Source organism: Rhinichthys klamathensis, unplaced genomic scaffold (assembly GCF_029890125.1).
Source record: "Rhinichthys klamathensis goyatoka isolate OS25496 unplaced genomic scaffold, OSU_Roscu_1.1 h1tg000247l_1, whole genome shotgun sequence".
Lineage (NCBI taxonomy): Eukaryota > Metazoa > Chordata > Actinopteri > Cypriniformes > Leuciscidae > Rhinichthys > Rhinichthys klamathensis.
The window spans coordinates 778,855-792,823 of NW_026606769.1; the positions used below are offsets into that span (position 1 = coordinate 778,855).

The 13,969-nt window shown below is 38.9% G+C and overlaps 1 protein-coding gene across 2 annotated transcripts in view; it reads right to left on the minus strand.

The window, feature by feature from the left end:
- Positions 1–13,657, minus strand: part of insyn2ab (inhibitory synaptic factor 2Ab) — a 60,542-nt gene extending 46,885 nt beyond the window's left edge. For both annotated transcript variants that reach the window (XR_008808919.1, XM_056266316.1), the window contains exons 1-2: positions 13,305–13,657; positions 869–1,961 (exon numbers count right to left, since the gene is read on the minus strand). Coding sequence is in view for 1 of the 2 variants with exons in the window: in XM_056266316.1 (XP_056122291.1) it covers positions 869–1,956 (1,088 nt within the window). In the remaining variant the exon portion in view is untranslated. The remainder of the gene's footprint in view (positions 1–868; positions 1,962–13,304) is intronic.
- Positions 13,658–13,969: the final 312 nt, after the last annotated feature.

Here is a 13,969-nt window from a genome sequence, read left to right on the forward strand (position 1 = left end):
AGGAATAAGGATTGTATTGCATCGTTAAAGAACTTTATTTAAACACGAAGTCTTCAGTTTAAGTCATCATAAAATTTAAATTCACCCTATTTATTTTATAAATGTTATTGTTATTGATCTTACTGTGAAAAGTACGTCCATGCATAATTGCCAACACTTTCTAGCAAATTGTCTGCAAGCTTGCATTCAGTTCTCTCTCCATTCAAACATAACCAATTAATTTAATCAAATCCACAGTGATTTTTTTATTTTATTTTCAATAATCCATTTAATTAGGATGTAGTTCACAACAAATAAGAAAAGATCTGTCAATAATTACATTTCATTGCAACAAAGGTTTTTTTTTACTTGAGTTGTCAAGTTGTTTAAAATTAGGGATGCACAATTTATCAGCACCATATTGGTCACTCTCCAATATTTGAGATTTTTTTTTAATTTATTGATATTTGGATATGCTGTATATCAGTTGATATTGTAAATGTATGTTCCGTATATTTACATTTTGCTAAAAAAATGCTCTTTATTGCTAAATGAATATCCATTTTTCATATTGTACCATGTAATGTTGTGATGACAAAAATCACTTAACCTTTAAAATGATTGATTTTAGTATTTAGGTTTTTATATTTATTTTAGAGAAAATACAAGCATTCAAAAACTCTTAAAATATTTTGTGAAGTTTATCGGCGAAAATTTTCAAATTGATGCATTCCTAGTTACGGTTACACTTTTGAAACCGTGTCACAGATGTATATTGTAAACACGTACATCATGTGATGCTGCCTTTTTTCACATTGAGAAAACAAACCTGAAACACCAAAACTGCGCAAATACAGTTGATGAATAGTACATGAACACTGTAACTCACCCCTCTCGCTGTGCTTCTCCTCTTTCCAGTTCCTGAATGACCCCCAGCAGCACTTTGATGGTTTCTTGACTGGAGCTGATCAGAGCCTCCATGGCTTGAAGCCTGGCTTTCACATTACCATCGGCCCCGGGGAGAGCAATCATCTGCCCCCTTGTGCCCTGCCTGGTCTCTGTGGTGCCAGACTTTTGGCTACTGTGACAGTGGGCATGTATGTGGGCCTGGGAAGCACAGCTCGCCGAATGAGGCAAAGCCTGAGACTGCCCCTGCAATCCGTTCAGCTGTGCTGTGTCTTTTTTGCGTTTGCAGCTCCCTGAGGGACTCTCCAGGCATTCAACTTGTGTCAAAGACGTCCATGCAATAGGGCCGGAAATCTTTGAACAGTCACCCCTGACCTGCAGAGGTTGAGTCGGCGTGGTTGAGGAGGCACAGTTGGGCTGCTGGCCTGCCCCTGCCTCGCTCTCACTTGATAATCCTTTGTGCTTGGCCCCACTCCCCGGGATGTTGGCGTCTCTCCTTGAGTCCGACTGATCAGAGACCGTATCTAATGGATCAGGGCAGGGTTTTCCATCCGAGCAGTCTAGCCCGGCGCATAAGTCCTTTGCGTCGCTGCACTGCGGAGTAGTGTGGAGCAACACTCGGGTCTGCTGCACCCGTCCGTCGCACCTTTCCGCTCGCTCCCCACCCTTCACGTCACTGAGAAAGCCGTTGTTTTGACCCGGGTAGTTCTCCACCAGAGCGGTGTGTTTGATGACGTTTCCCTTCTTGCGCTCGAAGGGGAAAGTCTGGTAGCGCTTTTTCAAGTCGGGTGAGGTTTGCACACCTGTGCTCTTGGTGACATTCGGGATGGAACGGCGTGCCGGCATGGTCATGTACCTCCGGTGGATGACCTTGCAGGAAACAGAGTGGTTTCTGGCACCTCGATGGGCGGCCTCATTCTGCGCCTCGCAGATGTCTTTAAAGCGCACCTGCAGGGCTTTGTTTCGCTTGCGTACCGAGTCTGCTCCGCTCTGTTCCAGCGAAGGCCCGCCAGACTCCGAGTCAGACTCTGAGCTTGACAGAGTGCAGCGGCCTGCCTCCTTACTGACCATAACTCCTGCGAGAGAGAGAGAAAGGGAGAGAATGAGGGATGGCAAGATAGTTTACAGTTAATAAAATGGCAGTGATTGCAGCTCAAGCACAGATGGCCTAGTTTTGTCTTTTCCTCAGCGCACAACATCCTGGCAGTCAAAGCAATTTTTTCTTCTTTTTTTTTTGTGCGTCTGTGTTTTGTTTAGCGGTGGAAGTCACAGCTGACACAGAGTGACCTGCATTCAAGCTCTCTCATTACAGTAAGGCTTCATCTCTCTAATGAGGCTGCCAGTACATGGGAGATGGGGGGTAAAGCACTGCCAGCAAGATGAGCAGGGCCTTTGAATCATCATATATGAAATATAACTCAACACTTGATGGCAAATACAGACACGCAAGAAAACATGACACCTGAATTAAGAGGAACAAAATGGTGTAAACACATCAGCAATCAAAGATGTGTGTGGAAGTGCAGGGAAAAGTGTGATGCACAGAATTTTTCACTGTTGTCTCTTTTTAGCAATTTGGATGAGAATAAGCTCCTCATGTACTGAAAAAGCTAATGGATGGTGTGTGTGCTAAAAATTCTGCTTTACCAGTTGGTGGACTGTGAATAATTTGCCAGTTTGCTTTCAATTTCAACTATGGCTGTGCAAAACTCACTGACAGTGCTTGGGTGAGTGGTTGCCAGGGCTGTGCTATACAGCTGCAAAAGTGTTCTAAGTGGTTTTGATGCATTGCTATGGTGTTCTGGGTGGTTCTGGGGAATTGCTAGGTGGTTTCTAATGTGTTATGGGTGGATGCCAGTGGTTGCTTGCTAGTCCAAATCAAAAATAGGCACTCCTCTAAGTGATATAGAGGGTCGGTAACACTACTTTTGTGCAAGTTCCTTAACTTAGCATAAATAGCCACTAGGTTACAGCTTGCTTACTACTAAATATTTGAAGGCGGCACCATTAAACTTTAAAAGGAAAAAGTAGAAATATAACCCTGCGTATACAATAAATAAATACTGAAGTCTACGACCAGGAGTTACAGTTGGACTAAAACGGCAAACCAAATGGATCACATTCACATCAATAAGCTCATGTTTTCTGTGACAGACTTCAACACTTTAGATGATGTTGACTCTGCGTGCGTGCATACATACATATACAGTATAAATTAAGGTACTTGATGTTTTAAACTTATTTTTACTCACAGTAACTTTCCATTGAAATAAGTTTCCATTGAAATAATAACAGAATATATCGAATGTGCAAATAATTTTGAGAATATTCACACCTATAAATATATATATTGTGTGTGTGTGTGTGTGTGTGTGTGTGTGTGTGTGTGTGTGTGTGTGTGTGTGTGTGTGTGTGTGTGTGTGTGTGTGTGTGTGTGTGTGTGTGTGTGTGTGTGTGTGTGTGTGTGTGAACAAATAAGTTTAAAACAAACAGAATAAACTGAAATGCACAGGGGAAAATGAACACAATGAAAATGAACTGGATTTACAGTCTTGCTCAGAAAAGTAATAGCACAAATTGTTGTTCCTCAATAAACTGTACAATTTTAAATATCATTCATGTTAATAGTTTATTATTAACGATTAGGGGTTTGTTCTAATCCCCAACACCGTATATGAGCAATTCTAGCAAAGCACTGGTTTAAATTACAGCTCAACCCCATAACTCTGTTTAAGATTCCTTATCTCAGATCACCAAGTTCTAATAATGTTGTACACATTCCACGTTCACACAATTTGTAACATGCCACGGCTGGGCTATACGAAGTCAAATAAATGTTTCAGCATGTAGATAAATATAGTGCCAAGACTACTTCATTCTGTATCATATTCATTTCACTCAGCTGTTGTCCATCATTTACTATTAGTCATTGCAATGTCTGGCAGGCTCAGTAACAGGGAAGAATGCAAATGGACACCTTGTCATCCGTCAGGCAGCAGCAGTTTCTTTCGGTGTCTGATTTTCACTCCGTAAGCTTATCTGACTCGACAGTGATAACACTCATCCTCCTTGAGTCATTGAACTGCCCCTGCTAACGATTTAATCAGCATCTCAAAATAATGAGCCTGGTGTCCTGTCCATTTTTAGAGCTAATATGGTGGGTACTTTCGTCCAGGCTGCAGAATATGCAGTATATTATGGCAGTGATTGTCAAACAAGGTTAAACGTACCTCAGTCTGCTTCAGTCTGAGAGGAAGCTACTTAGTCATAGTATTGTCTAAAAAGGTTATGTAATGTAACAGAGTTGTTATTATTAACTACATCTAAAACTGTTATCCAAAAAAAAAATTTAATTAAAATAAATAAATAAACTTAAACTAAACAAAAAATAAAAAATGTTGCCTTGGCTACTAAATTACTACATGTAAATAAATACAAACTATAACTAAAACTGAAATAAAAATAAACAAACATTCTTTTAAAAAGTTTGACAAAATTACTAAAAATTCAACTAAAATTATATCTAATATTATAACTGAAAATATAACAATAAAAGCTAATTCAAACTATTAATAAAGTATTATATCGCTGTTACGTAATAATGTACATTTTAAAATATGAACTATAATGCTAAATGATATACAGTGGATTCAAACAGCAAATATTTCTGGTTTGGTATCAGTGTTGTGTGGTATCATAGGTCATTTTATGCCCCTCGATTTGCACTTTTGCAGAGCCCGCTGAGGTGTGGACTTCATGGCATTGGTGGACTATTACCCAGCAGGCCATGTGGCAGACCCAGAGGAGTGATGCAGGTGCCATTTGGTACAAGGCCAAAAAGGGTTTGTAACACTGTAGTTTGTGGTTTTCCAGATAAATGCTTTTAATACATACAATCACAATACAGAATTGTATTGTCTTGCACATGCCAACATCTTGAGATCTCTCATAGCATCTGCACTCCCACCAATCTCTGATTTATAGCACCATCTGTCCTTAAACAGATGGCGATTGCTGATTGATTCATTGATTCTGTAATTTAATTAAATCCACATGGTAGTGGCTCACCTGCGTCTCGTGAGTGCCAACTGAATCGTGAAAATGATTAGGACTGAAAACAATCTTTGGGTCATTTGTAAGTACTCACTGTGGTGTTCAGGGAAATGATTTTGAAATATCCTGGGAAGGCATTCAAAGCCACATAGAGGCAATTATTAAAACTAATGGTGGACACTTGTGCAACTGATTCTGTTTACTCTTGTGGAAGGTATTAATGGTCGATACCAGAAGACCCAGCAACACTTTAGTGTTGTAATCGTGTTTCTTGATGGCAGCAATTACTGTCATCATTACTGTCATCATCAATAATTTGCAGTGAATAATTCTCATCTCGAAGAGTACGCGGCAAAAATACATTGACATTATACATATAGAGACCGGAATCTTAAGGGGATAGTTTACCTAAAAATCTACATTCTCCCATCATTTACACACCCGGGTTATGTTTTTCCAGCCAATTACAATAAATTACGCTTCAAATAGGACCCAACAGCACCATAAAATTATCATAAAAATAATCCATATGAACATGAATGAACCAGGTGGTTATTCACTGAAAATACTGACAACCGCTCTTGCTCTTCTTGGAGTGTTCATGAGAAAAGTAATGATGTCCATTTTAGGAAAGAATTACTTTTTGTTTCACAAAAGCTGTCTGAATGATTAATTCACAAATCAGACTGATCTGATTCTCAAGTTCAACTAGAGATTATCAGTAAAAAACAACTGAAAAAATAGCCTGACAGCCATGCAAAGCTATTGTATTGACTTCAGAAGCCTCGATCACCTTTATATGGTTAAAAGCCTCAGTTGTCATTCACTGTGATTGGAAAACAACTTGAAAATTCTTTCAAAATAATTTTTTTTGGTTTTAAACCGCAACTCTCTCACTCTCAGGGACCTTACAGGCACACACGCAGAGGTCCCCCTTCGACCCTGACAATTTGGCCACCGTCAACCCCAGGATTATGAGTAATGCATTGAATCTAAAATTGCAGAAGTAATCCTCTTAACTCTCCTCATGCACTTTAGCAGCATGTCAGTTCAAACAGGCCCGCTGCTCCTATTGAAAACGACTGTAAAAAAGGAACAGACTTAACTCTATAACTATAAGCATTTTTTTTTAGGTTTTCAGCATATTTATTTGTTAATTTAACCCACACTTTCATCCAGCTGTGTCCATGAATGGTTATCATATAGATATGTAAAGCTTCCAATGCTCTTCTTTTGGCAGGGGAGCCAATGTCCCAAACAATGTCTTGTTCAAAACATCATCTTACGTCCCTATTTAATGTCATCATATTCTCAGATGTTTCTTTGTGTTTCAGATCTCATTTATGCCTGCTTCAGTTTTTTAAATCCCATCAACTTGGAGCACAACCTGATGTACACAACCTCTATATTCTGCATTAAAGGAGACCTCAGATTTAGGGGTTAGTTCCACCAGGGAATTCAAATGAAAAATCTGTCCTAATCTCATGATTTTGGGTGGATAATAAGATTGGCTGTGGATTTGTGAGCTGATATGACTTTTTTTACCACAGAGATATAATTAGTATTCCTTTTACATCGCAGTGATATAACCGCACTTGCTGGTTTTATTGTTGTGTGTGCATCGGAAGCTTTATTGTGTGCTATTGTACTCAGCTGTTGTGTAAAACCTACAAAAAGTATTCATGTTTTGTAATGCAAATGAAGCATGATGTGTGAATGAAGCATTGTAACATTTAGCAGGGAAATGCTCTCTAATGCTTAGAGACAACATGGCCTATATATATATTATAAAATCATAAAGACTTTGTAGGCATATACTATTAAAACAAAATATTAAACTGTTATATATATATATTAAAATATAATTCATATCATACAATGGTTGTGTTTTTGTTATAATGATTATCTAGCCACGATTCTCTGTCAGACTGCTAAATATGAATTTGAATGTATTATGGTGGAGAATGCATGAATATTTTAGCCATGGTATTTCTAATATCACGCCTGGTTCAAACCATCAGTTTGAACTGAGCTGATTTGACGACTTGATTTTCTGTCTTCCTTTTTTATTTCTATGATGGCGCCTGTGAGCGAAGCAATCAACCAACTACCAGCAAGCTTTCAACCCACCAAGAAGTCTGAGAGAGAGAGAGATTTTAGAGCTGATATTGTGGCTTTATATGATCAGACACTTGCATGTGTCATTATATTATTAACAATGTACCAAAATCAAGCTCATATAAGGTTTTTGAACAGTGAATGTCAGAAATACGTGTTTTGTCCGCATTACGATGCTTGTATCCTGGTAGATGTTGTATCTCATACGTTTTCATCAACTTACAGGTTATATTGTAGCTATTGTGGTGAACAGCACATTCCAGTGCCCAGTTTTATGACAGGGCCCCTCTCTGTTCGTAACAGTGGAAAAAAAGTTTGCTACAGTACATTTTGATTGGATCTTGGTGGACTAACACAAAATAACTGTCAAACACCATCAGATAAAGATGCTGATAACAGCCAGCCACCTCTTAGAGGGCAAGAAGAAGGCCTCTGGTACCAAGACCAGGAAGGACAAGACTTCACATTGGCCCACATTCATTTTTTCCCCTTTCAACCATCTAGAGACTAATTCCTAAGATTTTCGCCTGTGACTGCCATTAAAATTCCTCAGGACCTCCGGATGCAGCAGCAGTGATTGAAACAAATAGACCACAATGATCCATCCAAATCCATTCACAACTATGTTTGGAAACCTTAAAACTGATGTAAACTACACACATTCATGTCATACTTACTCAGAGAAATAATTATTCTCAGTGACAGCTATTTGTAGTGCAAGATCTTACACAAATTCAGCTGTAAATGAACAAATGAATGCATGTCAGTTCAATCTTTTCCCATCTTGTTTGGACTCTATTTGTTTAGAATATTGCCAAAGGTATTCTGGTGGTGGTTTGGAAAGTGAGAAATGCATTGGTAAAACTTTAAAGACACTTTAAGGTCTTCTAACTGTATGCTTTATGCAAATGAGTTCCACAGGATAAAGAAGGGTGGGCCACACTGTGTGTGCCCCCTCTGATCCACCAGCCAATCACAGCACTGGAATGGAGAAGCGCCAAATTGCAATCTCCTCCTCACCGGAAAGGGATAAATGCACCCTTTCAACAGACACTACTTGTTCTGAGTCTCGGGTTTGCGAAGGTGAGACAGAAACAGATCAACTAAGTTCTGAATCTCAAAACGGGCGAGACATAACAGATACAACGGTTCATCCAGAGAGACAACAGATTCCATAATCTGGGTCTACAGCTTGTGAGACAGCAACAGATACGACCACGTTCTGAGCCTCCAGTCTGTAAGGAAAGAGACATTAACAAACACTACGTTCAGAGTCTTCGTCCAGCGAGACAATAACAGATGCAGCACGTTCCAAGTCTCCATGCCAGAGAGACAAAAGAGGACTGACCAAGTTTTGAGTGTCTGGCCCACAGAGGCAAAAGACAAACAGACATTTGCAACAAGGTTTAAGCTCAGGGGAGCAAACCTTCACTTCAAGGTTCCTTCGTCTGCGTGTTCCAAATTGTTAAGGACCTTTTGCACCTACCTCAGGGCCTCATCTGCGTGTTCCAGATTTTAGGACCCTTTGGTGCTCCAGGAGATCAGCATCCCACAGAGCTGTTGAAATGTAGTCCGGCGCCTTTCCCCACTGCATTGTCACACAGCACAACCAGTGGAAGAAGTCAACGCCATCGGACTGCTCACTCGACCACGTGGAACGTAAATATATCACTTTACCAAATCTCTTTCCAGTGAACTTGCCATTGTTGTATATTAGAGGTAATATAGCTAATGCAATAACAAATAAACTTTTGTTTATTTGATTAATGCATAATAAGGTTCTTCACCTTATTGGTTTTAGAGAAACAACAGTTTATTAAGATAACATAACTCTGCCATAGCCACACCCAACTTAATCACTTGTATTTTTTGCGTCATATGCACTTTATTCCTTTATCATTCATGGTATTCATTTATTGTTGTGTTAGTTATTCTTGTTTATCTTTTGTTAATAAAAATGTATTTTATTACACTTGTGTCTTACTTGTGTTGATAATGCAGAAGAGGCTCTACAAGTTAAAAATATCTCACCAATCTTTCAGATATATTCAGCTGACTGACCAACTCCCTCCACTTTACATTAATTCTAAATGATTGGACAGACTCCTGTTGGGAGTGTTCCCATACTGCCAAGTTAAAGTCCTTGACTGGTGCCTCAAATTAAGAGAGGGGGAAAGTGGTCATCTGATGTACTCATAACCACATCTTAAGTGCTCACTACATAATTGGGGTCTCATGGGCGAAAGTAAACTCACTACATGGGTGCTCAGTTTCTATGTAATTTGTCCAAAATCTCATGTTATAAATGATGAAGTGCTACTCACAGGCTTTTTAACACAGTATTGTCTATGACTCGACGACAAACGCTAAACTAAAACCATCTTCTCCATTATAGTGAAATAAAATTAATAATAATTTTAAAATATATATTATTTCTCCTCATTGTAATTGAGGAGACGTGCTAGCATAGGCACGTGCCTTGAATGCCTATGCATAAATCAGGCCCTGTCTGCCATAGATAAAACAGCACATGACTGACTGTCCTTCTGCATCACGCTGAGGTCTTGAGCCGTCCTTGTCTGTTGCTCTTTTGATAACACACTAAACTGACACATTTCATTAGGTCCCTTTGAAAAAAGGCTTGACCACTTTGTAAAAAAAATATTGTTCGAAATGTCACAGACGTCAAAATGTGACATTTTTTGTGACGCATGACCGTTGATTAGCATTGGGGTTCACGTTAAAAATGAAAGCTGACCTGTGCTGATTTGTCAGATCTTACCTTTACAATTCAGCCTTAAAAAAAAACATGAACATGAGTTATTAACTTCAGTCAAAAAGAACTTGTAAATGGACTTCCAGCTATGTATTTGTCTCCTTTGGAAAACCTTGTGTGTTTGCTATTTATAAATGTATTACTTGTTCCAAAAGCACACAAATAATACAATATCCTCAGCCAGTCCAATGTTTTCCTTTTTATCCTCTCCCCCTCCTCCCTTTATCATAATCCCAAGCTGCATGTGGTGCAACAGTCATTAATATTGGGAGCGCTGTAATCTCTGTCTTTTATTCTGCAAAGGGCTTTGAGCCCTGCTTGTAGCACCAAACCTTAACGTGAAAAACAATCTAATGATTTTCCTGAGCTGCCGTTGCCTTCCGTTGTCACCACATGGCTGCACAGTCTGAAACCCGAAAGCACTGACACTGCGGTACAGTGTAAAGTTATGAGTCACTGGAAGGTTGCTCCCTGGGAGGCCAAAAGTCCTCACACTGCTGTCTAACATATATGGCACTTTCCAAATAGGGTACAAATTAGGCCTGACAATCTTAAAAAGAGTGAAAAAGAGATGTTTAACCTTCAGAAAAAGTATGGCTCTTGAGAGTAAAATAAATGTCAAATAATAAATAAATATCCAAATTAGAATAAATGATTTTGATATACAGTACATATATATATATATATATATTATATAGGTTATTAGTTACTGATAAACTTATATTTCTTGTGAAAAGTTTGATCTTTTTTTTTCTTACAGTAACTTTTTAGATTGACAAATGCAGTCAATACTACAATTTTGTGTAAAAAATAAATTTCTCAGTGGGAGTATTTGCTTTTCTTCTCATCATGCTTCAAAAAGCATCTATATACATAGTTCAGTCATGAAACTCTAACCGAGCGCTGATTCGTTTATCTAACGCTGTGGCATTAGCCAACCAGACGTACTTGCTAATCCACGTAACCATATATAGTTTTACCCTAGCCTGCGATCGCCCTGCTGCATGATTATAAAAAAAACTTCTGTTTACCCCTCCTCCTCCCCAGCACCAGCTGTAGAGATTTGCTATGGGAGGTTTTACAATATTCTTGCAGCAGCATGTCCTTTATTATTTTAACTAAAGCTGAAAAAATTATTGTACTGTACATGCTCAGCAACAGCAGCAGCAGCAGCAGGTCTCATAAGCCAAAATCAAGCATATACATTCATTGCACCATTCCAATAAATACTGGTTAAATAATTCACTCCGAGGGAGTTATCATGATTGAAATCATCTATTAAGTGGGAGAAAAACACAGCTACTGTAAACATTTAGATTTTTGGGGGAAATTTTGTTTTAAAAAATGGTACTGGTACAAAATAATTTGTACTAAAATAAACTATCAAACAAATTATGCAATTTCTGATTTTCATTTTTGCATTCAGCTGAGAAGGTCGAAAGGTGGAACAGGCCAAAAATCACCATTTTCTCTAAACAACCTTTGGACACTGGCTGGTACAGAGAAAGTGCACTAGTTTGTAACACTGGATTTACAGACTTATCAACAAGCCATGTAAGGAGTACAGTGGGATCAAATGACTGCTATTACCATAGCTCTGTGCGCGTGGCTGTGAATGAGAAATGTGGCACTAATCCCACTAACAAGCTAAAGTATTAAAGTGACTGAAAATGGAGGAATCCCCTTTTTTTTTTCGATGTACACTTGGGTGTCATTAAACCACAGTAAGTGGTTGGTGTTGGTGTTGGTGCAAAAAAATAATCCTTTTGGTGCATGAAATGATTTTAATCATTCACATTTTTTATTCAAAATGTTATACTTTGCGGTTCAAATTCTGAATTCACAAATTCTTCCATTTAGCATTTTTCTAATTTACAATGTTTTCCATAACAAATGGTTATCAATATAATTTAGGTGGGATTGAAAAAATTTGACATTTTGCTTTACTGACAGCAGCACTCAAGCTGCATGAACTCCACAAGTCTGTGTAAAACTTGAAGATCATGTTCTTCAGCATGATTTAGAAATGATCTAAAGAGCATATTGAGTTGAAGCAAGAACATCTGTACAGTGTCTGTAAATGTCTCAGATGTTCTTATGTTTTAGTGACCTAGAAAAAATATTTTAAACTAATTTTATATAATAGCCTAAACTGTAATTTATCCTTTAAACTATCTTTCCTTTGTTCACACATTTATAGTATTTAAACTCAAAGGCTTATTTCAAAGGGGCCATCATCAGTCATGATGAACAAAACGTGAACAAAAACTGAAGAAGGAGCAAAAAATAAGAAAAAGAGAGTAAAGATGCTTTGGAGCGTGACAAAAAGCATTCATCCTCTGTTCAAATAGAGGCCTAAGACTTGTGCAGAGCTGGGGAAGACGGTGGATGAAAATGGTATACTAAAATGAGATGGAAGGATGTAATATACCTCACTCAATCTGGTTTCAGACCTAAAAAACAGCATCTAATCTTCCTGCAAGGAAAAAATAATGAAAGAATGATGAAAACATTTTACTCAAAATGGGTAAAAACTAATACGCTGGAGAATTTTCCATTCTGGTATGTGTATAAACGACAAAAAGTTCATATCTGAAGAAAATGAGACTCTGAATCACAGTGAAGATAGCAAGTGTCATTCTATCATACAGGGTGGTCCAAGTGGAAATCTCTCTCTCTCTCACACACACACACACACACACACACACACACACACACACACACACACAATGTAGCACAATATCATATGGTAAGGATGCCATCATTCAAAGACACATCCTCTCATGCTTTTCTGACAGGTTTATACCTTACATAAAAGTTCTCTAAATGATTGCTTGTCACGTCTAAAAAATAGCTTCCAATAAATGCTTATTTAACTACCCATAATAGTGACAAACAGGTTTTAAACAAGTATGCACCATTAAAATACATAACTTTAACTGAAGATACACCTTATTCATAAGAGAAAAAGAATTACAGCATACAATCGCAAACATATAATGAACCTGCTGAGGCGTGGGAGAGAGAAAACCTCATCCACGAAGGACAATCAAACATTCATCAAATTGCTTTTACACCTACAAATACTGTTATTGCAGCATTCAGGAAGTATTGTGACGTGGCTTTTAACATACAATATTTTAGGCTGTAGAAAGACTGGAACTAAACATCCGACTTTTGCATGACAGAACCAACTATAAAATAGATCAAACAAACCACATAAATCTCAAACCTCATAAGCTCCATCGTCTCCAGGGGACAGAAAAAAAGTGAAATTAATTATCATCCTCCAGTTTGTGGCACTGACACAGATGAAGTGTAATTGAAACCAAGCTCACTCAGTCACTTAGCACTAGTACAGTAAGTAACCGTCAGCCAGCCGTATTTCAACGAAGCACATTGCAATGCACAAACAAACCTTCCTGCTCTAGACCTTGATGTGAAAACGGAGCTGGACGGAGGGCACACTCACCCCAAGAGGACCATTTGCGGAGGAGAGGAAGACAGTGAAGGCGTCAGTCTCCCGAGGCACTGGGGCATATCCGCTTCTTTAGGAGCCATGCGAGGCGGACGAGTTGTTCCACATTGGCTGAAGTGCAGCAGTGAGAGGGTTTGCCCAACGCTGGAGCTGCAGCGAGCGGACACGCTCACGCGCACACACGCGCGCACACTCACACACATGCAAGGAGAGTAGCCTATGTGAGAGCGAAGATGCGCGCTACGTTTTGCGTCAAATTGAAATCCCACCTCAAGGAGGCTTAAGAGATGCGTCCCTCTTGATTTCTCACATCACTGAGAGAGGCACATGTGTGCGCGCACTGCACACACACACACACACACACACACACACAAGAACACAGACAGTTGGCGCGCGCGCGCACGCAGACAATGTTCCTCGTCCGCTGCCGCAGACTTCGTGTGTTTGATAAGAAAAGAGAAAGATAAAAGATAAAGGATGGGAGGGAGAGCAGAAGAGATGTGAGGTGAGGGAAGTCCTGTTTCAGTTCAGTTTAGTTGGTTATAGCCTACTAACAGCCGTATCTTTCATCTGAGTTTACTAACAGAGCTTATGTAATCAGTGTAAGTAATAATACTGACGCATATTAATTGGCTGGCCCGTGTATTATCACACTGATT